The sequence below is a fragment of the Mobula birostris genome, chromosome 22 (assembly GCF_030028105.1).
Source record: "Mobula birostris isolate sMobBir1 chromosome 22, sMobBir1.hap1, whole genome shotgun sequence".
Lineage (NCBI taxonomy): Eukaryota > Metazoa > Chordata > Chondrichthyes > Myliobatiformes > Myliobatidae > Mobula > Mobula birostris.
In genome coordinates this window covers 44,526,283-44,553,342 of record NC_092391.1, presented here as the reverse complement: position 1 = coordinate 44,553,342, position 27,060 = coordinate 44,526,283, and the positions used below count along the sequence as shown (strand labels likewise).

At 42.0% G+C, this 27,060-nt stretch overlaps 2 protein-coding genes across 8 annotated transcripts in view; one reads left to right on the top strand and one right to left on the bottom strand.

Moving 5' to 3' along the window:
* Window positions 1-12,349, bottom strand: part of ndor1 (NADPH dependent diflavin oxidoreductase 1) — a 66,082-nt gene extending 53,733 nt beyond the window's left edge. For 4 of the 7 annotated variants that reach the window (XR_011882855.1, XM_072240573.1, XM_072240578.1 and 1 more), the window contains exons 1-4: window positions 12,299-12,335; window positions 7,086-7,136; window positions 3,442-3,576; window positions 247-324 (exon numbers count right to left, since the gene is read on the bottom strand). Coding sequence is in view for 6 of the 7 variants with exons in the window: in XM_072240573.1 (XP_072096674.1) it covers window positions 247-324; window positions 3,442-3,576; window positions 7,086-7,088 (216 nt within the window). In the remaining variant the exon portion in view is untranslated. Of the gene's footprint in view, window positions 1-246; window positions 325-3,441; window positions 3,577-5,107; window positions 5,237-7,085; window positions 7,137-11,493; window positions 11,509-12,298 lie in introns of those variants that run through there. The other 3 variants (XM_072240574.1, XM_072240575.1, XM_072240576.1) reach the window with 3 other exon arrangements.
* Window positions 12,350-12,386: 37 nt separating this feature from the next.
* Window positions 12,387-26,806, top strand: tmem203 (transmembrane protein 203). The gene is made up of 2 exons (XM_072240580.1): window positions 12,387-12,537; window positions 23,946-26,806. Exon 2 carries the CDS (start codon window positions 24,059-24,061, stop codon window positions 24,467-24,469), a length of 411 nt encoding a protein of 136 aa, XP_072096681.1. The 5' UTR covers window positions 12,387-12,537; window positions 23,946-24,058; the 3' UTR covers window positions 24,470-26,806.
* Window positions 26,807-27,060: the final 254 nt, after the last annotated feature.

Sequence of the window (27,060 nt, the reverse complement as noted above, 5' to 3'; positions counted from 1 at the left end):
TGCATCAGGAGACCAGTCTAACTACAGAACACTTCCTGCTAGACCATTCACATTCTGCACTGTGCAAAAATTATTCATGTTTCACTTTATCCAAACAATGAAGTAACTTTCAGTGCTGTAAATTCTTCATTAGCAGGATTTTAATAAAATCTGCACTTTTATGTTCGTAGAGATCCGCTTCCCAGACCCCAAAGAAAACAGGGGCAGCATATCGGCATGAGGAGACTTTAGCAAATGATACTTTACCTTCATATTGTCTGGAGGTTCACCCTGGCCTGTGGTGGAACACACAAACACCACCAGAGGCTCCTGGATCAGGTCAGCCTGAGAGGGTAGAGAAAAGCGCTGTCAGAATATCAGCATAAAAGGTACAGCATAGCAGGAGAGTTTCTAACATGCAAAGCAATTCATTTTCATCTACTGTAACACAGGAGAGCTCTGTGAACCTGTACCTCGATCCTTGTCTACTACATTTAAAATATTGTTGAAAACAATGATAATAATTTTTATATCAAGTGCCCTTAACTCTTTCACAGGCACTCCCAGACGCAGGATCAGAAATTTCTATTAAATTTTATTCACTTATTTAGGACTACAGCACTGTAACGGGTCCTACTGGCCCAGCAAGCCAGCATCACCCAAATACAGCACATCCATACATCCAATTAACCTACTAACCTGTATGTCTTTGGGATGTGTGAGGAAAGTGCAACACCTGCAGGAAGCTCACATGGAAATGGACAGAACACACAAACTCCTTACAGACAGCAGCAGGATATATATGATACTGAGATACACTGGTAACTTTATTTAAGTGGCAAGAAACTTGATCAAGGTAATTGAATCAGGGATTACATACAGCCGGAGAGAGAAGTAGCAAGGAAAGGATTTAGAGAGTGCTAGAGGTTTGGGCTCAAGCAGCGGAAGGAAAGGCTGTCAATGGTGAGGCACACGAAGCCAGAAACGCAGGGTTCAAGCAGAAGATGAGAAAAAATGTAGGGCTAAACCGAGAATTTTAAATTACAACCACTGCCGTAGGTTATGATAAAATTGGTCAGAAAGCGTTGGGCTGATGAATGGCAATTAGTGTGCTAGGGCACAACAGAACATTTGGTGATACACAAGAAACTGCAGGTGTTCAAATCTGAAGCATCATACAGTCTGCTGGAAGAACTCAGGGATCAACCTTTCTTCCTTCCCAGAGATGCTGCTGGACCTGCTGAGTTTGTCCAGCAATGTGTTGTTGTTGACGATATAGTGAAGTAGAAGTGACAAGGGCTAGGAATTGAAAACTGCTGAGTTTCTCCAGCAGCGTGTGTGTGTTGAAGATTTAGCGAAGTGGAACTGACAAGGGCTGGAAGATGGCAGGATAGTTACGGAATAGTGAGAGAGAAGCAAATGAAGTGCAGGCACTGGGAATTGAAAACTGCTGGATACACCCTATCCTCCTTATATGTGTCTTCAGACTATGTGGATTCACAGTTATGCGAGGAGCACTGCTTTCCTGCCAACACAAGTCAGGTGCGTGCACTTCACAATCTCTCTCCCACCATTCTTGCATTGGTTTTGGCAAGGTGTGGATGCGCAATCTTAAACTTCCAATGGTTTTACTTATGGTGCAGTGATTTTGTGCTTGAAATATTTAACTATGCCTCCTAAGCGTCCGATGTCATGTCTTGGGCTGTCAGCCGAGTGGCAGAGAACTGCTTTAACACTTGAAAAAAAGTTGGAAATTATAAACAGTGCGGCATCAGCTGAAGGTAACACAGGTCTGGGACGCTACTGCCCGAAACAGAATCTTGCCTTTAAAGTTCTTTTGTTGCTTGACAATGCGCCAGCCCATCCTAAACATTTAGACAGTATGCATCCTAACATAATAGTGCGTTTCCTGCCGCCTAACACAACATCGCTGATTCAACCACTCGACCAAGGTGTAATCCACATTCAAGGCGAAAGTATTTTTTTTTACGGCGAACTATCTCTCAGATGCTGCAAGCAACAGATGATTTTGAAAATCCCAGGAGTTTACCAACGGTGAGGGAATGGTGGAAGTCGGAACACTTGGCACAAATGGCGATGGACATGGACCCAAGTTTAGAACGGAGTCAGCACTTCAGTCGTTCCCTGCCGTCAACCCTTCTTCCCTACAAGCAAATTTATGCTGAAAAACAAAATGCTGCCAAGCAAACAACCCTCACCACTTTATTTAAATCGGTGTAATCTTCTGCTGCCGGCAGTTCTAAGAGTTCTGTGAGTCTTCCTTCACCCCTTGCTGTGCTTGGTATGATCCTGGCGAACACACCCGCCATTGTTGGTGAGTACTGTACACCCTCGGATGTTAACTTTGTGACTTATTACATTGAATATTACCTTAAATTGATGAAATATAATACAAATGCTGTCTTGTAGTACTGCTTTTGTGTCATATTGGTATGAAAATGTGAATAAATTACAGATAAAACATATTTAGGAAGCCCCCTGGAACACATCTCTATTTTCTCCATTTAAATAATTATTCACATGATGCAATTTCACATTATGCGTCAACTTCGAGGAACGTATCCCCCACATATAACGAGGATAGGTTGTATATAGAAATAGAGATAACGCTTAAGGTCACTGACCCACAAAGATACTGCTTTATGTGGGATATGTCTTAGGCAATTTCTGTTTTTATAGAGCATCTGAAAATAACAGAAATTTTGTTGTGCATTTCAGCAGAAATTCACCTGAGACAAAGGCAGAGAGTTAGGAAATATTTACAGAGATGAAAGCTGGAGGGCTTAACGATGGTGTGGATATGTAGTTAGAAGCCTAGAAAAAGGGCAAACGTGAACTACTTCAGGAGAGGGAGAGGGAGAGGGATGAAGCCAATGAGCTGGCAATGGAACTTCTAGCAGGAAACAAATTCAATGGCTTCCAAATTCCCAATACTTAACTGGGGTAAATCCAACACTTGACGTCACACAAGCAAAAGGACAAATCCGACTGTTAAGATGAGGTCAATATTCTAAAATATTAACTCTATTTCTCTCTCCACAGATGCAGCCTGATCCTGGTTAGTTTTGCGTTGTTTAAATTATGTTTTTTTCATTTTTGATTACTATCTTTTTTATTAGCTCATTGCTGCGTGTGGGGTTTTGCTATGTATTATGTACCGTGTGAACACTGTGCTTCCTATGTTACAAAAAAGGCTACAGTCCAACAGTAACACTCTTGGGACTAATTTAGGTGGCAAGATGCATTCTTTGTTGCTGTGCCTACATCCCCAAGGTCCCAAAGTATTTCACACACAACAGAGGCAGATTTATTTTTTGAGGAAGTATGCCTCTGATAAACCATGCCACTGTTAGCACTTAGCAGTAACAGCAGAAAAAGAAAACACAAATTTTATATCACTTGAAGTCAAGGTCAGTACGGTCACCACTCACTGGTACTTACTATTGTGTAACTATCCAAAGGCAAAACCCGGCATACAAAATGGCGACGTACTCCTTCTCTGCCAATCCGCTCGGCCACATCCTGTGCCGTGCCAGTCTGGCTACCGAACAACACCAACAGCTTCCGCTCCTCCATCTGCAAGAGAAGAGTGAAGCATGGTATTCCAGGCTGGGAGATGACGAGGCAAAACTGACATAGCCCCAAGCTATCAACCGATGTCAGCTATTTTCAATAACCAAAATATACATCACACTTGATGCAAGTACAGGGGGCACCATCTCACAAGTTGCAAGTTTCAACACAACGTTCTTTAACCACACACTTTGTTTTCTTAAATCCAATGAATGATGATATGCCAATAAAAATGACTATCATCAGAATTATCAGAATCAGGTTTAGTATCACTGGCATATGTTGTGAAATTTGTTAACTTAGTGGCAGCAGTACATGTGACGAGAATACACATAGATTAAGATGTAGCTGTCCTGTGCTGGCACCAGTGGGATCAACAGTTGGTCTGCCACCTGTCTTCAGAAGACAGAGAGAGATAAGGAAAACAATGGAGCAGCATTTGGAGATGTTAATGAAGGGACGGGAGAGAGTAACGGAAGGAGAGCTGTCAAGATCGGCTCCCCCTTTGAACCCTGAACTGTTTGAAGTGATGGACAGGCGATACCCCAGCAGGGGGATAAAAAGGAACAGGTTCGCTAAGGCAGGACACACACACGACACCCGAGGTAACAAGACCCTGGAAGCGGTGCATCTCTCACAAGTCGGTGGGAAGTACCGGGCCATAGACGCACAGGGTGGAAAGGCACGATCGGCGGGAACCTGGTGTGTGTCCACCCTTGCCTGGGTGCCAGGTTCACCGCAGAGAAACGATCGCATCTGGAAACGGAGGGGTCACGGTCGGTGACCTCAGATGACATCACAAAGGGCTCGCCCGAAAGCTGACTGCGAAGGTCTGTTTGGAAGCCGTTTTGAATATCCATTCGTTTTGGTCTCTCTCTCCTTCCCCCCACTGTCCATCGCCACAGCAGCGATTACTGCGAACTGAACTGAACTAAATTGAACTGAACTTTGTGTCACTTTGAAATTGGTCATTTACCCCTAGACAATGATAAAGCTTGATTGATCCTGTTATCTTAATTCTGTGTACATGTATGTTTATCATTGCTGAACTGTTGCATTCATTATCCTTTTGATTAGAGTACTGTGTTGCTTGTTTCTTTAATAAAACCTTCTTAGTTCTAGTAATCCAGACTCCAACTGAGTGGTCCATTTCTGCTGGTTTGGCAAACCAGTTACGGGGTACGTAATATACAATGCAGTACTAAAGTAAATCAATTACAGTAAGTATATATATGTATATTAAATAGTTGAATTAAAAATAGTGCAAATAGAGAAATAATAAAAGTGACGTAGTGTTCATTGGTTTAATGTCCATTTAGGAATCGGATGGCAAAGGGGAAAAAGCTCTTCCAGAATCACTGTGTGTGCCTCAAGCTTCTAAATCCTCTTCCTAACAGTAACAATGAAAAGAGGGCATATCCTGTATAATGGGGGTCCTTCAAAATGGATGTCACCTTTCTGAGGCACCACTCCTTGAGTATGTCTTGGGTACTACGGAAGCGACAAGATGGAGCTGACTAATTTTAAAACTTACTGTTGCTTCTTTCGATCCTGTGCAGTAACCTTCCCGCCCACCATACCAGACAGTGATGCAGCCTGTCAGAATGCTCTCCACAGTACATCTGTAGAAGTTTGAGTACTGCAGTGGACTTCATTCTGGCCATGACCAACCTCTCAAAGCATTTCATCACCATAGATGTGAGTGCTACTGGACGACAGTCATTAAGGCAGGTCACACTACTCTTCTTGGGCACTCTTGCCCTTTTGAAGCAGGTGGGAACTTCCGACCGTATCAATGAGAGGTTGAAAATGTCCTTGAATATACTCGCCAGTTGGTTGGCACAAATTTTCAGAGCCTTACCAGGTACTCCATCAGGGCTTGCCGCCTTGTGAGGGTTTACCCACTTGAAAGACAGCCTGAGTTCGACCTCTGAGACAGAGATCACATTACATTGGGTGCAGCAGGGACCTTCACAGCTACAGTTATATTCTCCCTTTGAAAGTGGGCATAGAAGGCGTTGAGCTCATCTGGTAGTGAAGCATCGCTGTCATTCATGCTATTGGGTTTCGCTTTGTAGGAAGTAATGTCCTGCAAATCCTGCCAGAGCTGACGCGCTTCCAATGTCACCTCCACCCTTGCTCGGAATTTTCTCCTCGCTCTTGAAATGGCCCTCTGCAAGTCATATCTGGTTTTCTTGTACAGACCTGGCTCACCAGACTTAAGTGCCACAGATCTAACCCTCAGCAGGTGACAAACTTCCTGGTTCATTCACAGCTTTTAGTTTGGGATTATACAGCAGGTCGTTGTAGGCACACACTCATCCACACAGGTTTTAATGAAGCTGGTAACAACTGCAGCATGCTCATCCAGATTCAAAGATGAATCCCTGAATACAGTCCAGTTCACTGATTCAAAGCAGTTCTGTAAATGCTCCTGTGCTTCCCTTGTCCAAACCTTCTTGGCCCTCACTACTGGTGCTGCAGTCTTCAGTCTCTGTCAATACTCAGGGAGTAGAAGTACAGACTTTCCAAAGTATAGATGTGGAATAGAAGAGCAAGCACTCATGATCTTAGTGTAACAGTGGTCCAGTTTGTTGTTTCCTCTGGTACTATAAGTGGTTTGTTGATGATAATTATTTAGTGAATTTTTCAAGCTGGCTTGGTTAACTCCCCCCCACCCCCCAAATGATGGGGGAAGCGTCAGGGTGTGCTGTTTTGTGCAGGTTGACTTCATCGCACAGATCATCTAGAGCCTCTTTGATGAGGTGGAACGTACACTGCTACTGAAAAGATCGCTGAAATCTCCTGCAGCAGGCAAAATGGATGGCACTTAATTGCAAAATATTCCAGGTCTGGTTAGCAATATTGGGATGTCTCTGACACATCAGTGCACAAGGAGTTGATCATGAGACATACACCACCACCTCTGCTTTTGAGAGACTCGACAGCATGGATTACTGAAAAATTTCCCCTAGTAATGTGTCATCATAGTGAGGGTTAAACAGCGCAGAAACACAGGACAAGTCTGCACGGCCTGACACATCTACACAGTCCTGACGAAGGGTCTCGGCCTGAAACGTCAACTGCACCTCTTCCTACAGATGCTGCTTGGCCTGCTGCGTTCACCAGCAACTTTGATGTGTGTTGCTTGAATTTCCAGCATCTGCAAAATTCCTGTTGTTTACATCTACACAACGCAGTGTTCCCCTCATATCCCCATCAACTCCACCTACCCCACTCCCGATTTTCCCCATCTACTCTGCAAGCAATTTACAGTATCCATTTGGCCTCCAAACAAACATTATCAGCCCGTGGTGTGAAATCAGAGATGTGTTGTTACAGGGAGAACAAGCCAACTCCATACCAGACTGTGCTGAAAGTCAGCATTGAACTTGGATGCTCAAAGCTATGAGGCAGCTGCTCTAACCAGTGAGTAGCTGTGCTGCCATTCTGTGAATAGTGTACAGGTTTAATTATAGCTACAGAACGTGACAGTCTAATGAAACACTTACCATACATCACCACAGTATCAGCTTCAGAATACAATTTGAACAAAGTCCTGTCTGAGCAAGCAATAAAACAGTAAATGAATTGTTAGTAGCAGAGAAATTACTTGTTCAATAAATAAACAACAATCTACAGATACTCTTTAGCTCAGGTAGCATTTGTAGAGAGACAGCAACACCATCAAAATGTGCTGCAGTAGAAAATGGGCTGAAGCAAGAGGGGAAAGTAGGCAGCTTTTAGATGGAGATAATCCGGCACTGGAAGTCCATCCACATGCAAAGAGAATGCTACTTTGCAAATGATCAGATTCAGTCTGACACAGTAAAAGAGGTAGAAGGGGGTAGCAAGGGAGCAGAGTCTGTGCCAGGGACTGATGCTCACAGTGTCGATTTCATCAGCGTTTACCTGAAGGAGACCGAGGTACAAGAGGAATGCAAAATGACCGAGTGCTAAGCATAGTTGTGGAAAACTGGCACTGTTGTTTGATGAGGCTGTCAGGTAGTAAAGGAGATCGCAAAGGCAATAGTGAAGGAATATTGCATTTGAAGCTCTGGCAACAAACAGCAAGCATAGGACTTGGTGGATGTGTTCCCACCGACCCAGCTGTACAATGCAAGGGAATGGCATGATCGATCATGTCAGATGTTGAACGAAGTCAAAGGCAAGGACAGAAGGAGTGAGTGAAGTTTACCAAGACACTGTTAAAGCAAATATCAATATGACTTTGTTAGCAGTCACTCAGACAGACTGAGGAACCAAACTGTAGCAAGAAGGGGTGAGGGGTGAGGGGGATATAAGGGTTAAAATGTAGAGTTGTTGGAAAATTAGGCCCCAATCAGGTGAAGTTGTTCAAGTAATTTGAAGACAGACTAGAGATTTTGGAAAGAAAGAGAAGAGGGAGTCACGTCCAGTATTAGTCAGTATGGGGGTAGGAGCTTGCATTAGATAAAAGCATGGAGTAGATCTCATTGGTGTTCCAAGCTAGGAGGAGAGAACAGTAACACAGAAACACATGGTGTATCTGACAGAGAAAGGTTTGCCATTCGAGACGGAGTTTGTAATTGTTCTTGAATTTATGATATAAGTGCATGAGCTCCTCAGACTTCGTGATGATCAAAGGGAAAGAGCTGATGGTGGCAGGGAAAAGGAGCAAAGGCAATCAGGGCAACTCTGGAGGACTGGGCAGTTCTGAGAGAGGACTGTGCACTTCAACAGCAAATGACACATAACAATAATCAGACTACAACCAATTGCTTCATCCTGTACTTGTGTTTTAAACCACTCGAGTGTGCAACCATTAGGATTCAGGGAATGAAGGCAGAGAAATTCCAGGGAAAACACCAGAAAAGGAGACAGCTATAAACAAGAGAAGATCTGCAGATGCTGGAAATCCGAGCAACCCACACAAAATGGTGGAGGAACTCAGCAAGCCAGACAGCATCTAGGGAAAGAGTACTGTCAACTTTTCAGGCTAAAACCCTTTGGCAGGACAGCTATAGCTGTCAGGGTCAAGGAATCTGAAAATCAGCTGAGAATGTGATTAAACAAACAGATTATGTAGTATTAGAAAATGTCAAAAAACTGTGGTGCTAAAAATATTAAATTTTAAAAAAAGGTATCAAAATGCTGGAAGCACTCAGCAGGTAAGGCTGTATCTGTGGCAACGGAAACAGGGCTAAGATTTAGAGTTGGGTGTAATATTTAGATGGATCATCCACCAGACTGATACTGCTGGTGGTCAACACTTCCCCTCTGGAGAATGGACCAGTAGCTGTATTGTGTATTCATGTACGGTTGAATGACAATCAAACTTGAACTTGCTTTCCACGTGCCATGCCAGTGACCTTTCGCAATGGCTTATCAGCCCCTGGTTACTGAGAGGGAGGAATTGCCCAGCCTTTGTACAAATGAGAGAGCTGTGGGTTCTGCCATCGCATCTGAAGTTAGCTGAGTGGCCAGGTCTCAGACTGTGTGAAGCCATGGGAAGGACAGGTCCCTGGCTCAGAACGGGCTTCCAGAAGGGAAACTTCATCTGTTTGATTTTTCATCATAGACACTGACAATGGGCAGAAAGGTGAGAACTCTACAATAACGCTGGCCTGTGCTTGCCTCTCCTACTCTGGAGTGCTGTCAGTCTGTTGTGGGTAGAAACTGTACAAACCAGAAGCAACACCCAGGAGTCAGTATATTTTCACTCAACCAGACCCTGTCCGTTCTGTACACGTCAGTTTGCTGAATCCTTGCATGAGAGTTTAGTAACAGCTTATAAAAATAACTAAGTCTGCAGATATTGGAAATTTAAAGCAACACACACAGAATGCTGGAGGAACTCAGCAAGCCAGGCAGCTTCCATGGAGGGAGTGTCTGAGAGTGGGAGAGGAGCCTATGGTGTCAACGTTTCGGGCTGAGACCCTTCATCAGTACTGAGAATGAAGGGGGAAGATGCCAGAATAAAAAGGTGGGAGGAGGGTGAGGGGAAGGAGGCTAGCTGGAAGGTGTAAGGTGAAGCCAAGTGGGTGGGCAAGGTTGGCAGGAGAAGGAAGAATCTGATAGGAGAGAAGAGTGGACAATAGGAGGAAGGGAAGGAGGAGGGGACCCAAGGGGAAATAGTAGGCAGCTGAGAAGAATTGAAAGGTCAGAGTGGAGAATGAGTTGGCGGGGAGGGGGAATATTTGTTCACTGGAATGAGAACAGATCGATATTCATGCCCTCAGTTTGGAGGTTACCCAGACAGAATAAGAGTTGTTCCTCCTCCAAGTTATATGAAAATAACTCCCACCGTTTTGCATCAATGCTCCATAATCTTTGATACCACTGTACATCATAAAGTCATTTCACCTCTCAACATGCAAAGCCAACAGTTAACAGAAACACCTGAATAAGTAACATTGTGATAGTATTCTGAACAGCTTTGGACCCCTGATCAAAGAAAGGATGTGCTGGCATTGGAGAGGGTCCAGGGGAGGTTCACAAGAATGATCTCAGGAATGAAAGGGTTAACTATGAGGAGCATGGGCCTGTGCTGGCTGGAGTTTGGAAGAATTGGGGAGGGGACTCTCATTGAAACCTATCGAATAATGAAAAGCCTTAACAAGAGTGGGCATGGAGAGGATGTTTCCTATAGTGGGGGGGGGGGGAAATCCAGACCCATCACAACACAAGGATGTCCCTTTAGAACCGAGATGAGGAAGAATTTCTTTCACCAAAGAGTGGTGATTACGTGCAAATCATTGCCACAGACAGGGGTAGAGGCCACATCACTTGTTATATTTAAAATGGAGGTTGATGTAGTTTATTAGTCAGAGGTTCATAAGAGAAGGCAGGAGAATGGTATAGATAGGGAAGATAGTGGAATGGTGGAGTAGACTCGATGGGCCAAATGGCCCAATTTTGCTCAGATGTCTTATGGACAAGACCTGAATATCTGATGCAGAACTGGTCAGGATTACTTAGCCACGTTTACACCATTCACCATCACTGAACTGGTTACACCAACTGCTTGAAGAATGGCTGCCATTAACGAAAACATCTGTGAAAATTACATCTTAGTATAATTGAGCACAGGAATATAAAGTACTTAACTGGATGCACATTTAGTTGGATTGTTGATCATAAAAACAACACCATGTCCTTTGCTAAAGACCCGTTATATCTTGCTACAAATTTCCAGACACTACCACATGTTGGTCAACATCACATCTCAGTATTGCTACTTGGAATTTATTTTATATATTGATAATATACAACAGTTTTGCGCAGGAACAGGCCCTTCAGTCCAGGATGTTGTGCTGAACGAACGAAACTGGTAATCAGCTGCTGAATTAAATGCATCTGAGGACTACCCTTAGGTCTGGCTAAAAGAGTTCACGAGGGAGAGGACAGAAGGGTGATGATCGAGAGCAAAAGAAAGTGAAGTTGAGATGCAAGTTTCAATCACTAAGGACAAGTTGTTCGGTGCATATAGTGAAGAAAAAACATATTATCTTGGTGTACAGCAACTCCTGGCTGTGTATACCAAACCATAAATGTACACGTTGGCTGATACAGTCATACAACACAGAAATGGACTCTTCAGTTCATTATGTCCTTGAGCTGAAGGCAAATATAGATTGTAACAATTACAAAGCACAATTGTTAAAATAGCCCCATAATGTCACATGCAGTGTTGAAAGAACGTGTTATTGACATCAGTAACACATAGTCCAGCAAATATTGGAACATCCCCCATCCTTCACTAAATGCAAGCCCTTTATTTCGACCTTCCACACTCTACTATTTAACTCATGAGTACTTCTGACTGTAAAATTCACTCTCACTCCAACTCCACAGTGCACATTGCCCTGAAAGGGCATCTACCAACCACAACACTTTAACTGTTTACATCAATTGCTTATAGCATAGTAGATGTAACACCTCTTGCTTCCCATTATGTGCACAAGATTACAGTTCTTCACAATTGGTCACTTTTTCATTTAGTGTTCATGGACTAAATAGGTTTGCAATATTATCTCGTCACACTTTCCAGATTACATGAACAGGTGTCTTCCCCCCCACCCTCCATGCTCCCTTTCTCTCCCCATATCATTTTCACTTGCCAAACCATCCTAAACCTCCCTACTCTCCCCAACCACTTTCAATATGCTAGGGCTGTTTTACTCTCTCTACCTCCCTCTGACTCTCATCACCAACCAACTCCAGAACCTCATGCCCTCTATCACCCTCGACCCTTCCAAGACACTCATCACTCTTCTTGGCAGCCCCTTTACTTATCTCAACAGTCCCACATCCAAGCCCCTTACTATCCTCACCTACCCGAGATCTCCCTCACTTGAGAACCCATCAACGTTCATCTTCACTCACCCCTCCAGACATCCCTCACTCATCTCGGTCACCTCAGCCACTCTCACTCAACTGACCCGCACACGGGCATGTCCCACCTACCCTCAAATAAACCTCATACACCTTAGATACTCCTCACTTACCTCCCCAACCATCATTCCTCCCTTCCCCTTCCTCACCCACAACTCCCTCAGACAGTCCTCACTCCTCTCCTACTCTCACTCATTCCCTATCGTCACCCTCAGACAGTCCTCACTCCTCTCCTACTCTCAGATACTCAATCCCTATCGTCACCCTCAAACACCCCTCACTCCTCTCCTACTCTCACTCATTCGCTATCGTCACCCTCAGACACCCCTCACTCCTTTCCCATACTTACGATTCCCGACGTTTTGCGACACCGCCGCCGCCGGGCTCCCGCGCGCAGTCTCGCGAGAGGAGGGACCAATCGTGCGGCTGCGCAGTGGGAGCTGTTGCTGGGGAGAGTGAGTGGGACCATCGGCGGGGCGGAGCGCTGGTCGGCGGGGACGCAATCTCCGCCTGGCGCGGTACCGAGAGTCGGGGAAAGACGCGGCGCCCGAGCGAGGAATCGGATACCGGGAAAGACGCTATTCGTAGGTAAGGTCGCGGGCCTGGGAGAGGCCGGGCAGAGACGGCCGGAAGGGCCGAGCGGAGTTGCTAATGCTGGGCTCCATATTCAACAACAGCCACGGCTAATCTACCTCCAGCGCCGCTTCCCTGCCCCGACCCCAGATAGTTTTTTATTGCTCCCAATATCCGTCCATCTGAGCTTTGCAGAAACTCTGACAGAGCCTCCTCACCGCTGGGGTCGGGAACTCCCAACGATCTGAATCTGGAAATTTCTCCACACGTCAGTCATACCCCAGAATCATACCTCTAAGAATTATTTCCACGAAATGATTTCAAGTTCTAAAAGCTAGAGAATGCAGGACTAGTCTACCCCATGTTTGGTCTCTTGAAAGACCCGTCATTCTTGGTGAATCTTTGATGCAGAATCTAGAGCAAGTACATCTTATTTTTTGGGGTAAGAAGATGAAACTTGTACACAATCGGCTCTGTGATATTATCAAGATCCTATATAATTATAGTAATACATTACTTTTACCTTTGTATTCAAATTCTATTGCAGTAAAGGACAGCATACCATTGGCACCTTAACTGGTTGATGTATTGACATATTAGACTTAAGTGTTTTGTGTACCAGGTCCCTTTGAATACAACAATGGGCTGTCACCATTTTTCAAAGTGGAAGTATTTGACCTTTCTGCTAAAGTGGATAATGTCACGTTTTTCCAGATTGCTCATTCACTTTACCAATCTAAATCTTCCACACACGTATTAGCCACAAGCTGGGAAATACTGCTTCCGACCCCAGTATCTAGACCTGTGCCCATTTGTTGGGGACCAGAGCATTGGATCTGCTCTGTGGAAAGAAGCCTAGTATTGGGTAACAAGGTAACTGGAGGGAGTTCTACTTTTCAATCTTCAGCTGCAGGCACCATGCTCCTTCCAAATCCTATGCACTACTGTCTGATTACCTTACAGGTAGCTCCCTTTCAGCTGTTGGGGCTGTCCTGAGGATTCCTGGCTCTACAATTGTATGGGGAAATTGAAATCTGTTATTAACACCAAGCTGCAAATTCAATATCCCTTTCACAAGCGAGACTGTTGGTAATCCGAGATGGTGGGAAAGCAGTCATTTGAGCTCGAAACAAAGTTGCTGAGATTGTGAGGATGGTGAATGCAGCAGTGATGGGTCCAATTCATGGGTTGGGTGTACATCACAGGTTTTGGTCTCTCTGGCCAGTGAGTTAATTCCTCTTTGAGTTAAACGTTTCATTGATATAATTTCTCATTCTTTGGAACTCTATTCATTTCATTTCTGCTATTCAGCAAATCCTGCACACCAGGATTCATGTGAACTTTTGTGTTACTTCTCAGGAAGTGTATCCTCCCGAGATCCTTGTAATTGCATTTGGCTCTTGAAGCAACCCTAATCACCACCTTAGTATAGCAACACCGTGGTCACTTTGACCTACAATGGACTTTGTTTTATTTTGTTCTAATTGTGTCCCTTCTTGTATAATTTATGTTTTTCATGTGAACGTTATGTTTCTGATGCTGTGTGCCTGTGATGCTGCAGCAAATAAGTTTTTCATTGCAGCTGTCTGTGCAAATGACAATGAACTTTACTTTGACTTTGATCAGAGCTAAGGCTGCTGTGGCACAGTGGTGCAGCAGTCAGTACAACTCTTCCTACAGATTTGGTGTTGATTTTGAAATCTGTGCCTGACTGTATGGGATTCCGTCATGCCCTGAAGACCTGCCCTATGGTCTGTTAATGGAAGAACAAATCAAGGGATGGGAATTGTAATTTGCAAGGGCACAGGATAAATAGGAGAGCTATTAGGATTTCACGCCTGGGACTTAACACGCTGATGGGTTGAATAGCCATCCTATATACTATGGCTCTAGTACTTCAATTCCCTCATAACAAAAATGAACATACCACTTACTTTCCAGATTGCAAACTTATAACTTATGTTTGCTTTGTATTTTATTTATAAGAACACTTCGAATCTCCCTTTGAAGACCGTGTTAATATTTTATCACCACTTAAATGTATTTTTATTTTCTACCCTTTACTTTCCATCTACTACGCTTATCCACTTACTTAGTCTGTCAATAAGCCTGTTCTGCCCCCTTCTTAAAATTTATTTTGCCATCCAACTCGGTACTGTCAGCAAACTTGAGCCATTCCATCCGCGCTATTAACATTGATTGTAACACTGATCCTTGGTTTGCAGATTGAGTATCAGCTTACTGTTCTGAAAATTTCTACCTTCCTCTGTCTTTTGACCTACATGTGAATATATCCAATGTGTCCCTATTTTGGGGGCCATTGATCCGTTAAATAACACTAGACAACAAAAATTTGGCTTTCTGAATATTTTTGGGTGTATCTTATTGATTTTGGGCTACCATGCACCATTTTTTAAAATTGCCCATATTTGTTATTTCAATTCATATTTTAAGTCAATTAAGATGTTCCCCACATGTAAGCTGAAACGTTTTCTGTCTTGTCCAGGCATGCTTATGGTGGATGCTGCGTGGCAGGACAGGCTTTAGAAAGGCTATAAATTTCTGTAAAGGGTTTCGATATTTGAAACAGATGTTTCCCAGACTAACTGATGTCAAGATTAAGGAAGGCATTTTTGTTGGTCCACAAACCAAACAGGTCATCGATGATAGGCAGGTCAAAGAACTTCCCGTGGGATCAGAGAAAACCGCATGGAAGGCATTCAAGGATGTTGTTGAAAATTTTCTTGGCAAACTACATGCAGTTGAATGACAACATGTTTCAAGCATACAAAACCATGAAGTGCAACATGTCACTAAAGATTAATTTTCAGCATTCCCATTTAGACTTCTTCCCTGCAAATCTTGGTGCTGTCAGTGACAAGCATGGTGAAAGGTTTCACCAGGACATTGCAGTCAAGGAGAAATGGATGTGTTGACACTGGAGAGAGTTCAAAGGAGATGCACAAAAATGATTTCAGGATTGAACAGCTTGTCATATAAGGAGCATTTGATGGGTCTGGGCTGGACTCACTGGCATTCAGTATGTTGAAAAGCCTCGATAGAGTGGATGTGCTGAGAATATTTCCTCTGGTGGGGCACTCTGGGACCCGATGACACAGCCTCAGAATAGAGGGACATCCTTTTAGAACGGAGATGAGGAGGAACTTCTTTCACCAGAGAGTGGCGAATCTGTGGAATTTATTGCCACAGATGGCTGTGGAAGCCAAGTTGTTACATATTTAAGGCAGAGGTTGGTAGGTTCTTGATTGATCGGGGTACGAAGGGATACAGGGAGAAGGCAGAAGATTGTGGCTGAGATGGAACATAGATAAGCCATGATGAAGTGGTGGAGCAGACTCGATGGACCAAATGGCTTAATTCAGCTCCTACGTATATCTTGAGGTCTTATCAATGCTGGCTGATTATTGTTGGACACTTAAGCGAGAAGTCTCAAGACACTGAGTACAAATGAAAATCATCAACAAAATATTTTAGCTTAGTTGAAGCATTATGCAATTAAATACATTATATTCAATAAAAGTTAGTTTCTTGTTTTTCCAAATTCCATCATGATACAAGTAGTCTGAAAATATATTCGTGTTCAGCTTCAAGCGGTCTGTCATAAACAAAACAAAAAATTCTGGGGAAGCAACACTTTTGAAAAAACTTCTTATTCAGTGTAATCCGATGTTGTCTTAAAAACCACTGCTTCTGCTTCTCTTTTTGTTAAAGCTTCAAGAAATAAATTCTTAGCTTCAATTTCAGTGTATCATATTGCAGCTTACCTCTACAATGTAGCAAGTATAGGTTATGATGGATTTCTGTAATGTTAGTGGTTAATAGTGTTTCATGGTGTAGCTTTAAGCTGCCTTATTTTTTTATCTCATCAATAAGTGGCATCGCGTGATGAAGGGGGTCCTTGCTGTACAGGTGGGATGGGACCTTGTGCACTAGGAGTCATTGTTAATACTGCAAATGTATCGCCTGTTCAGCTGCCAATTTCATGGATAGGTGTGTTTCTCCTTCCTGTGGCTTCTTTCCTCACCTGCTGCAAGCCAATGATGTCCTTGGGTATTTCGTTGGAGGAGGTGCTGAAGAGCTATTCTGGACAGTGAAATCTCCCACTCTGAAAATGTTCTCTGTTCTAGCTACTCTGTGCATTAAGTGCTTTAAATTCAATCACCAAGGGAAGACTATAGGCGCCAATCAGCAGATTTCCTGGGTTTGTTTGATCAGATGCCATACGACATCATGAAATTGATGTTGAGTACTTCCAGAATCTGTATATCACTGTATCATTGCATCCTGGTTTGTCTGTACTGCTGATGTGACATGATTTAACCAGGCAAGTTCACTGAAAGAAATCGTTACTTCAGATTATTGCTTGATTGATCTGTGGGCAGCTGTCCTAATTAATATGTTTGGATTTGATCCATCTGAATAGCTTGCTCAGCAGTTGAGATTTTGCCGCATGATGTGGGTTGAAAGCCACATAAATGAATGCATCTTAGACTGGTATTTAATGGTTACTGTGTTTCCATTTAATTGAATATAAATGGCCCAGATCCATGGTGTTATTTGAATTCTTAGGAACAGAACTTATAATTGGTTCCTATTTTGATGACCAAGCAAGAGAATTCTCCTTCATACAGAGCAGAAACAGGCCCTTTGGCCCACAGTGTTGTGCTGAACCAGCTCCACAGTAAATCAAAAAAAAAACAAAGTCTAATCTCTCCTAGTATATAATGTCCATATCCCTCCGTCTTCTACATATTCATGTGGCTATCTAAACATCTCTTAAAAGCCTCGAAGGTATTTGCTTCTCCTACTATACCAGGCAGCACATTCTAGACATCCAGCATCCTGGTGAATCTCTTCTACAGCCTCTCCAAAGCCTCAACATCCTTCCTTTTTTTATTTTTATTTTTATTTGGATAAGGAATTCACAAGTATCATGTACTTTTTCCACACTTATAACCTTTTCCATTTTTTTATATGTATAAAACTATAATTATACATTCTTAAGTACACATTGAGATGATATAAAAGGAAATTAGACACTTAAATAGATAATTATGTACAGTGGTAATTCTAATCTATTAGGCTAAGTAATGGTATTAGTTGTTAAGAAACATAGTAACAATAGTTTCCATAAATCTCTTCTGGACCATTTCTTCTGGTCCAAAATGTTGTATGTAAGCCTATGTAACAACCATTGTAGGTGTTTATATCCTAACTTGTTCATGCTTGCTCCTGCCCCCAGACATAATTATCCAATCCCTATGTACTTATTTACTTAATTTTATCATTTTTTATCCCTTTCCCAAATCTTTTCCTTTACTTGTATTAATTCTCTATTTTCCAAAAGAAAACAAAAACAGTAAACATTTAGACTAGGGGTGCTTACGTTAGCAATATTACTGTGTTGATGAGAAGAGCAGTATAAATCATTAGGAGAGTCATCTAAAGTCTGCTCGCATTGGGGTTATATATTCAATCCATTTATTCCAGATTTGTTAAAATTTTTTCTTTTTGAATTCTCAGGGAGTAAGTCAACTTTTCCATTTTAAATATTTCCAAGATAATTTCATGCCAGTCTTCTAATGTAGGTGGTATTGGATTTAGCCACTTTCTAGTGATTGATTTCTTACTTGCTGCTAAGAGGACCTGCAGCAACTTTATATCTTCCTTCTGTTCAAGAAACAATACATGCCCCAAATAGAGTGTCTCAAAGTTCAGAGGTATCTGGGACCTAAGTACCTTAACTAATGTTCTATGAATACTTTCCCAATATATACTTAATTTAGGGCAATCCCAGAAAATATGAAAATGATTTGCCTCCTTGGAGCCGCACCTTCTCCAACACGTCACGTTTGTATCTTTATATTTTTCCTGATATGGGGTCTTGAAGTATCTTATAATATTTTTCCAACCATGTTCTCTCCAAGTCAAAGAATTAGTCGAGGACCACTGAAAGCTGCATATTCTCCCCCCAAGCCTCCTCTGAAAGTACCAACCCCGCTTCTTTCTCCCACTTCTCTTTAATATACAATGTGTTTACCTTTTTAGCATGGGAGAGTGCATTATATAATTGAGAAACTGATTTACTAGGTATTGAACTGCAAGCCGAATTCAGGATCTTGAAAAATTCTAATTCTACTGTTGATAGGTCTGTATATCTACAGCTCTGGTTAACATAGTTTTGTACTTGAAGGTATCTAAAAAAGTCATTATGTTCTAGGCCAAGTTTGTCCTGCAGGATTTGGAAACTTTGTAATACTCTTTTATCTATAAATGAGAGGTAGGTTGTAAGACCTTTCTTTATCCAAAATTTAAATCTTTTATCTCCTCTGTTGGGAAGGAATTCGGTATCATATGCACACCATCTGAAGAGTTTTAACATGTTATTAATTCCACACGAATTAATCACCTTCTGCCATACTTTTAATGTAAGGTTTATCCAACTGTTTTTAAATTTTTCCAATTGGGCCATCAATCCTTTGTCAGCTATTGAGGCCTGTAGAGGAAAACTGTCAACTAATCCAAATTCTATTTCCTTCCATCTAGACTTATATTCCCTATTACACCAATATAATAGAGGGGTTATCTGTGAGGCATAAAAATAATTTCTCAGGCAAGGAAGAACCATACCTCCTTCCTTCCTTCCCTCCTTCCCTAACTGTAAGGTGTTATATCGAATTCTAGATTTCTTTCCTTGCCAAATGAAGCGGGAAATCCATTTGCCCTATTCCCTGAATTGATTATCATCCACCTCCACAGGTAAAGTACGAAAAAGATACAGTAACCGAGGAAGAATATTCATTTTTATAGTATTTATCCTTGAATTTAAACTTAAAAAGGGGATAAGATTCCATCTATGCATATCTGCTTTTATCTCTGAGATTAATGGCCCATAATTTACCTGTGACAGCGTTGAAAGATCCTTCGGCAGGGTTATTCCTAAATATTTTAATGATTTAGCTTCCCACTTAAGATCGTATGTATCCTGCAATTTTTTGGATGGTGTATAATTTAGGGACATAACCTGCGTTTTCTTTACATTTATTTTATAACCTGATATTTTCGCAACAGTGTAAACAATCCTATAAATGATTTTCCTGGTTCACTCAGATAGACCAAAACATCATCTGCGAATAACGTCACTTTCTGTTCAATCCCTGCCACCTTGATACCTTTTACAATTTCGCTCTGTCTTATTAGTTGGGCAAGCAGTTCAATATATAGCGCAAAAAGGAGCGGAGAAATTGGGCATCCCTGTCTAGTGCCTCTCTCTAAGATGGAAGAGTCAGAGAGGTCCCCATTTATCTTAATTTGGGCTGTAGGGCTGTCATATAGGGTCTGAATTACTTTAATAAACTTTTCTTGAAAGCCGAATCTTCCTAACACTCTGTATAGGAATGCCCAACTAACCGAATCAAAAGCATTCTCAGCATCTAATCCTACTACCATTGTCTCTGTCTCGTTCTTATTAACCTGTTCTAATATGTGCAGAGTTCTCCTTATGTTGTCCTGTGTTTGTCTTTGTTGAATAAATCCAGTCTGGTCTAAGTGGATTAGGCCAGGTAAAAGCTTTTCCAATCTGCACGCTAATATAGATGTAAATAGTTTGTAATCTAAATTAAGAACACTAATTGGCCCATAATTGCCACATTCTAGTTTATCTTTACCCTCTTTAGGAATAACTGAAATAATCGCTTCTCTCCAGGAAGGTGGAGTTTCTCCTCTCTGCAAGATCCAATTAAAGGTGTTAAGTAGTAATGGGGCTAACTGTGTCTTCAGGGACTTGTACCACTCTGAGGTAAACCCATCAGAACCCGGGGACTTTCCAGCCTTTAACCTAGAGATGGCCACGTTCAGTTCTTTGGCAGTTACTGGTTCTAATAAACTTCCATTTTGTAAATCTGTAAGTTTAGATAGATCTAAAGAATTCAATAAACTGTCTATATAGGGCTCATTGGGGGCCTGGGGTTGGGAGTACAGCTCTCGATAATATGTTTCAAAACTCTCTTGAATTTTCCCTATTGTACTCTCCACAAGCTTTGTCTTTGGATTCTTTATTTTATGAATTGTATTGTCTGCTGTTGTTTTCGTAATTTATATGCTAATAATCTAACTGATTTACCTCCTACTTCATAATTCTTTTGTCTCAGGTAAAGAAAATTTCTTTGAGTTTCCAATGTATAAATATCGTCAATTTCACTTTGCAATTTCCTAATTTCCTGTTTTAGATTTGAATTACTTTTGTTGCTATCTACAACTTGAAGTTGTTCTAATTTTCCTTGAAGGTCTGCTAATTTTTGTGCATTGATTTTTTTTCATGTGAATGGTAATGGAAATAATTTTCCCTCTGAGTACAGCTTGCAATGTATCCCATAGGATCACTGGTGATGTTTCTCCCGTGTCATTAAGGTCTAGATATTCTTTGATTTTTCCCCTTAATCTCTCCATTACTTTTGGGTTATTGAGTATATGTGAGTTTAGCCGCCGTACTGTTTTCCTCATTTTCCTTTCCAGGATTAGAGACATAGAGACTGGGCTATGATCCGACAGATCAATTGTTGCAATATTACAGTTTTTTATCCTGAGTCTATCTGTATTAAAGATAAAGAAATAGTCTACCCTTGAATAGGCTGAATGAGGGAAAGAGTAATGTGTATAATCTTTACTAGTAGGGTGTAATTCCCTCCACACATCTATAATTCCCAGCTCCTCCATCAATACATTTTCCGAGTCAGAGATTTATTCTGAGTAACTATTCTTGAAGAATCTAATACAGGATTTAATCTAATAATAAAATCCCCTCCACAAATTACTACCCCTTGAGAACTGACCATTAGGTCAAAAATGTGTCTATAAAATGACCATTCACAACCTGGAGGAGCCTAAACATTCAGCAATGTTATTTCTGTACCTTCTATTCTTCCTGTAATTTTTACAAACCGTCCATCTTTGTCTTTAGTCTCTGAAATATGTTCATAATTAAGAGTACTTGATATTAAAGTAGCTACCCCTCTTTTGTGGCTCAATTTATACGATGAATAAAATACATGCTTAAAGCCCATTCTTTTTAATTTTCCATGTTCAGATTGGCTCCTACGTGTTTCCTGGAGGAAAGCTATTTGTGCCCTCTCTTTTTTCAATTTAGACATAATCTTATTTCTTTTAATTGGATTCAAAACCCTATTAACATTATAGGAAATTATTTTTACCAATTCAGTTTGCATTTTTCTCTAGTAGAAAAAAACTCTCCTTTTCTAACCAAAAAATAAGCAATCCCTTCTCAACAGTAAACCAAGACATATAACCACACCCTAGGCATTTTTGAATGTATAACATTTGAAAATTTTTCCCGACTTCCCACAGTGAGGCCTGAGCACCGACCCGCCTCAGTTCAGAGGGATAACCTCTATCTTCACCCTGTGTTAGAGGGCCCTCAGCAGTTTGAATAATCATAGAGAATTTTCTCCTATTTATGTCTCGACCATATTGCTATCATTCAAGTTATTCCGTCTAGTTTATTTTCAGATACCAGCTTTTATTTTACCTTTAAGTCCGAATTGCTCTTTTCGGTCATTTCTCTTAATTACTCTGTACTCTCTGTACATTCGCGTCTGAATATTTGCAGCTTTTCCTTGCAGTTTGACACTCTGGTTCGTGTGGAGCGTCCTCGCCACACTGGCTTCCACGACTTCTGCCGAATCCTCTCCAGTAGTGACTCCGGTTGGGTGATAACTTTAATAGGTAGTCCCCGGTCCACCAGGTCCAACGTTGCCTCCTCCACCGTAGCGTAAGTTTTTGTCCCTTCGTCGTAAAAGACTCTCAGCCGAGCTGGATACAGGGTCTGAAATGTGATGTTGTTTTCCTTCAGGACCCTCCGTGTTTCCGCATATTCCTTCCGCCTGGCAAGGATCCTCGGTGCGTAGTCGTGGTCTAAACTGATTTTTCAGTTGCTCCACATGAAACCTTTCTTTTGCCATGCCCGTTTAAGCACCTCTTCCTTCGTTCTGTAACTGAGAAATCTGACCAGCATCGATCTGGACTGGGTGCCTGCCGGAGGCTGTGGTGCCAACGCGCGGTGAGCCCTTTCTATCTGTAGGTCTTTTGCGGCCGGTATATCAAGGTTCTCTCTAAGCAGCTTCTCCACGAAGGGAATCATCAATCCGGGTTTACCTTCAGTTCCTTCGGGAACTCGGTAGATCCTCACATTTTCCCTTCTTGAGCGGCTTTCTTGATCTATTATTTTCCACTGGAGCTGGTCTTGTAGCTTCAGCATTTCTGCTATCACTTCCTCTGCGTTTTGTAACTTCTCTTCAATTCCAACAATCCTCGCTTCGGCTTCATCTATCCGCGAGTTAGTTTTTACTATTTCTCCTTTAATATCTTCCAGCTGCTTGCTGTTATCTTGTCGGAACTCGCGAATCTCTTCGAGAATCAAAGACAGAGTCACCGATTCCCCCTCATTCTCTCCGTCCTGGCTTGCCGTGGGGGAGCTAGGCCCGTTGCCTTGCTGCATCTCTTTGTGTTTATCAGCCTTCGGAGCGGACTTTTTAATCTTGTTCTTAGACATCATCCTTGCCCCTTTTATTAATATAGTTATGCAATATTAAGTATTTGTCTAAATTCGATTCTGGGGCAGTTTACCTTCTTTTTTGTCGAGAGACCTTTTCCTTATGCCGCCATTCCCTTGATGACCCGGAAGTCCGACCTCAACATCCTTCCTATAGTGGGGTGACCAGAACTGAATGCAATACTCCTGCTGTGGCCTAACAGTTCCATAAAGTTGTAACATAACCCCTTGACTTTGAACTCAATGCCTCGACTAATATTTACCTCTCGAGCCTGTTCCGTCAATAGCTCTTTGCTACATTTCTGTTTTCAGGAGTTTGCTTTGCATATGTTGACTGCTCTGTTTCTTTCTAAATTAGAACATTGACTGGACTTCAGGCTGTTCAATTGGCTGTAATGTGCTGTGTGACAGTAGAGTCATGGAGCGGTACTGAATGGAAAATGTCTTTTTGGCCCACAGAGTCCCTGCCGATCTTCAACTACCCATTTATATTAATCTGGCATTATCCCACTCTGTTTGTTCTTCCCACATTTCCCCCAGATTCTACACCACACACTAGGGGCAACTTACAACAGCCAATTCACCCACCAACCCACATCGTTGTGATGTGGGAGAAAATTGGAGCGTTCATTGGAAACACAAGGTCAGAGGGAGAGGGATGCAAACTCCCCTCATACAGCGCCTGGTGTTGGGATTAAACCAGGTCTTTAGCACTGTGAGATTACAAAAGTTTGTTACAGAAAGTACAATATTTTTCTGTAAAAGTGCTATAGTTTTGTGCCGTTACTGAGAGTAATGATCCCTGTTAAAACAAAATGTTTCTGTTCTTTTTCAGAGAAGTTTATTTACTGCAAGTCGACACCAGGAGCTGCTGCTGTACCGATGTGAGCTGTTGGTTCCTGTTGACTGACAAGGCCTCTCTGGGGCCCAGGCAACGCTGGCACCAAGATGCTGTTCTCGCTGCGTGAGTTGGTACAGTGGTTGGGCTTTGCCACATTTGAAATGCTGCTGCATCTGACAGCTTTCCTGGTGTTCTCGGTGCTGCTGGCTGTGAAGGTGGACAACTTTGTGGGACAGCTGGACTGGTGGTATGTCTTCATCCCACTTTTCACTGCCGATGGGCTCAGTACCTACTTCACCATGATCGTCTCTGTCCGCTTGTTCCAGGACGGGGAGAAACGCCTGGCCATCATGCGCCTTTTCTGGATCCTGACTGTCCTTAGCCTCAAGTTTGTCTTTGAGATGCTGCTGTGCCAAAAGCTGGTAGAACAAAGCACTCACCTATGGTATGGCCTCATCATGTCACCTGTCTTCATTCTCCTCCAGTTGTTGATGATACGAGCCTGCCGGGTCAACTGAGCCCTGAAACCATATTCTGCCTTTCACTTTCAAACCAATGGACTCCCAGATGTACAAGTCCCAGGCGTGTTGGATGATGGCTGTGAGGAGGGGAAACTTGAGTTAAATGATGGTTCTTGTCTCAGTGATGTCATGGTGGTTGCTTTATTACGCAGCGGCTGTTGAGCACAGTACAACCAGACAGTGAGCCTGGTGGCTGGCCCCTGTGAGGAGAAGCACAAAGAGTGTGTTCACGACTAACCTTCAGCTCCAGAGGCCAGGACAACCCTCAAGTGGTTGTGGGGTCTTGCCCCATTGCTCTTTAATCAGAGGCAACAGTGAGAAAGGGTGCGGTGATTGCTTAGGACCAAGATACCCTCCTCTGAATGTGTTAACATTTTGGTGAAACTTTAATCAATAGATGACTCCACAGGTTTACCTTCACTAGGTTTATGTTTGGGAACTCATTCAAGTTTTCCAAAGGTTGAAGATACAGTGGAGTTCTATGTCCTGTACTTCTTACAGAGATTTAGCTGATATATTCATTGGACCAGAAGTGATAGAAGTAATCAAAGATATTGTTAAATTAAATTTTAAAATTAATCCAATTCCTCCTTTCTTTGTTTCTCCCTCTCCTAAATGACCTAACAACACCTGACAGCTCCCTATGCTATCTTGTATTACCAAGTCACCTGGCTGGACTCCAGGAGAGTGTAATAAAGATTTTGTATGCAAACAGCCTTTTGTAGATTGAGTTTCATAATTTTCATTTGTAAACTACTTTTGATTTCAAGTCGCTGTGACTGATGTCCTGAGTGATTGGCTCGTAATTTATTTACCTCTTTACAGAACTCACAGTTGTATATCAACACTGGAGGCATTTGAGGTTAATTGTATTAACAACTCATGCTGCTAGTGTCAAAAGACCATTCCAATTGTTTTCAGGTTAAATACAGGCAATCAGTTTGTTGCTGCATACATGATCAGCTTCCTGTACTCAGATGAGCTGAATGTTTTAATGTTGTGTGTTCAAGCTTCTTTGTGTGTTGTGCATTCATTTACCGTGGAAGGTGACCACCCTGAGGGGAAGCTGTGTTAATTCTAGTTTACACCCTGAGTTGGGATTCTCTCAGAAAGCTGCCACTTCTATCGTTTTGATTTTTGTTTTTATCTTTCTAACACCTTTTAAGGAATTTCAGGAATGGATTATTATTTTCCATGCTATCTGGAGATTGAATAAGATCCCTGTTTGAAAGCTGGTAAGAGGTAGTTCAGTTAGCAGCAATAGTATTGCTTTGCCGAATGTTGAGACAAGGCCCAGTTAACATTGTGTTATAGCAATTTCCTGAATGAAACTAACCTAACCTATAGGAAGGAGACTGGTAAGTTATTTACATTTATATTTACATGTACAGAGGGCTCCTTTCACCTGATCTTGTGTACCTTCCACTCATTGGATGGAGGTTAGTATTTACAGAGTGGAGAGTACCCTTCAAAACTATTTGAAGGCTGCAAAACTATTATAAGTCCAGGTGAAGAGAATATTTGACAGTTATGAACAGCCTAGTATTTGGTAGCACTATGTCTTTCACGTTTGGGTGTGAAGACTAAGTTCAAGATGCATTGCACCTGATCCTGATCCACCCTTTATATATCAGAGGAGTGTTGCAAGGTTGAAGGTGATGTTACAGGTGCAGTGTTTAAACCCAAGTCTTGTACGTATTTCCAGGTGAGGTGTAAAGAGCAGTAGGCTTGCTTTTCCGTATGCAAAGTACCTTCCTCGATCAACAACGGCTCAAAGAGTCATTCATTTTGTTGTTAATTGTCTGACCTGTTTCCTAAGGAACAGCAGTAACCAGTCGATAGTAATTCATGGTGCATTGCTTCAGCTCTTACTGAGAGGTCTGATCAAATATTCTGTAATTATAATTTCAAAGTCCCTAATTTTCTGTGATAATGGGTTTGTGCTGGACTGGCAAAATAAATGCTTGCCGTGTACTGCAGTCAACCTGATAGGATTAGACTGCAGCGAGAAGAGAATGCAACATCCTCTATAATCACTGTGGACACAGGACCAGCATTAAAAAAATCACAATGCCACCTGATACATTCTCCCAGTCCAGTCACAGTTACCTTGCTGAAGGTAACTTTTCTCTTCGTGACGCCATTCATTCAGCTCACTGGCAGTGGTGCGATTGACTGCTTGGAAGTTACACAGTTCCTTTCATACCTGTTCCAGTTAAATACTGCAGTCAGAGAAAGTTAATGTGTGTTGTGACAGGAATTTTATAGAGATGATAAGGTTGAATTGGAAATAGATGATCTTATAGACATTTAATCATGGTTATCACATGCCATTGTATTCTAGTTTACCTTCTAACTTTAAGTAATAAAGATTTGTTCCTCATTATTTTCTAGATATACATCAACAAAATTAAAAATTAACAAATGTAACAATATAGTAAAAGAGATACAATCCATCATGCCTCTCTTGCCAGTCAATACAATTGTGCCGAATCATTTAACTTCAATTCCATTGTCCCTTCATTGTTCATTAGCATAGTGCTCAAAAATCAATGTATTCTCAGTCTTGGATACATTCATTAAGCTTA

What these genes read in the sequence shown, in the direction of transcription:
- tmem203 (XM_072240580.1), top strand. Translation starts at nt 24,059, where the DNA reads ATGCTGTTCTCGCTGCGTGAGTTGGTACAGTGGTTGGGCTTTGCCACA.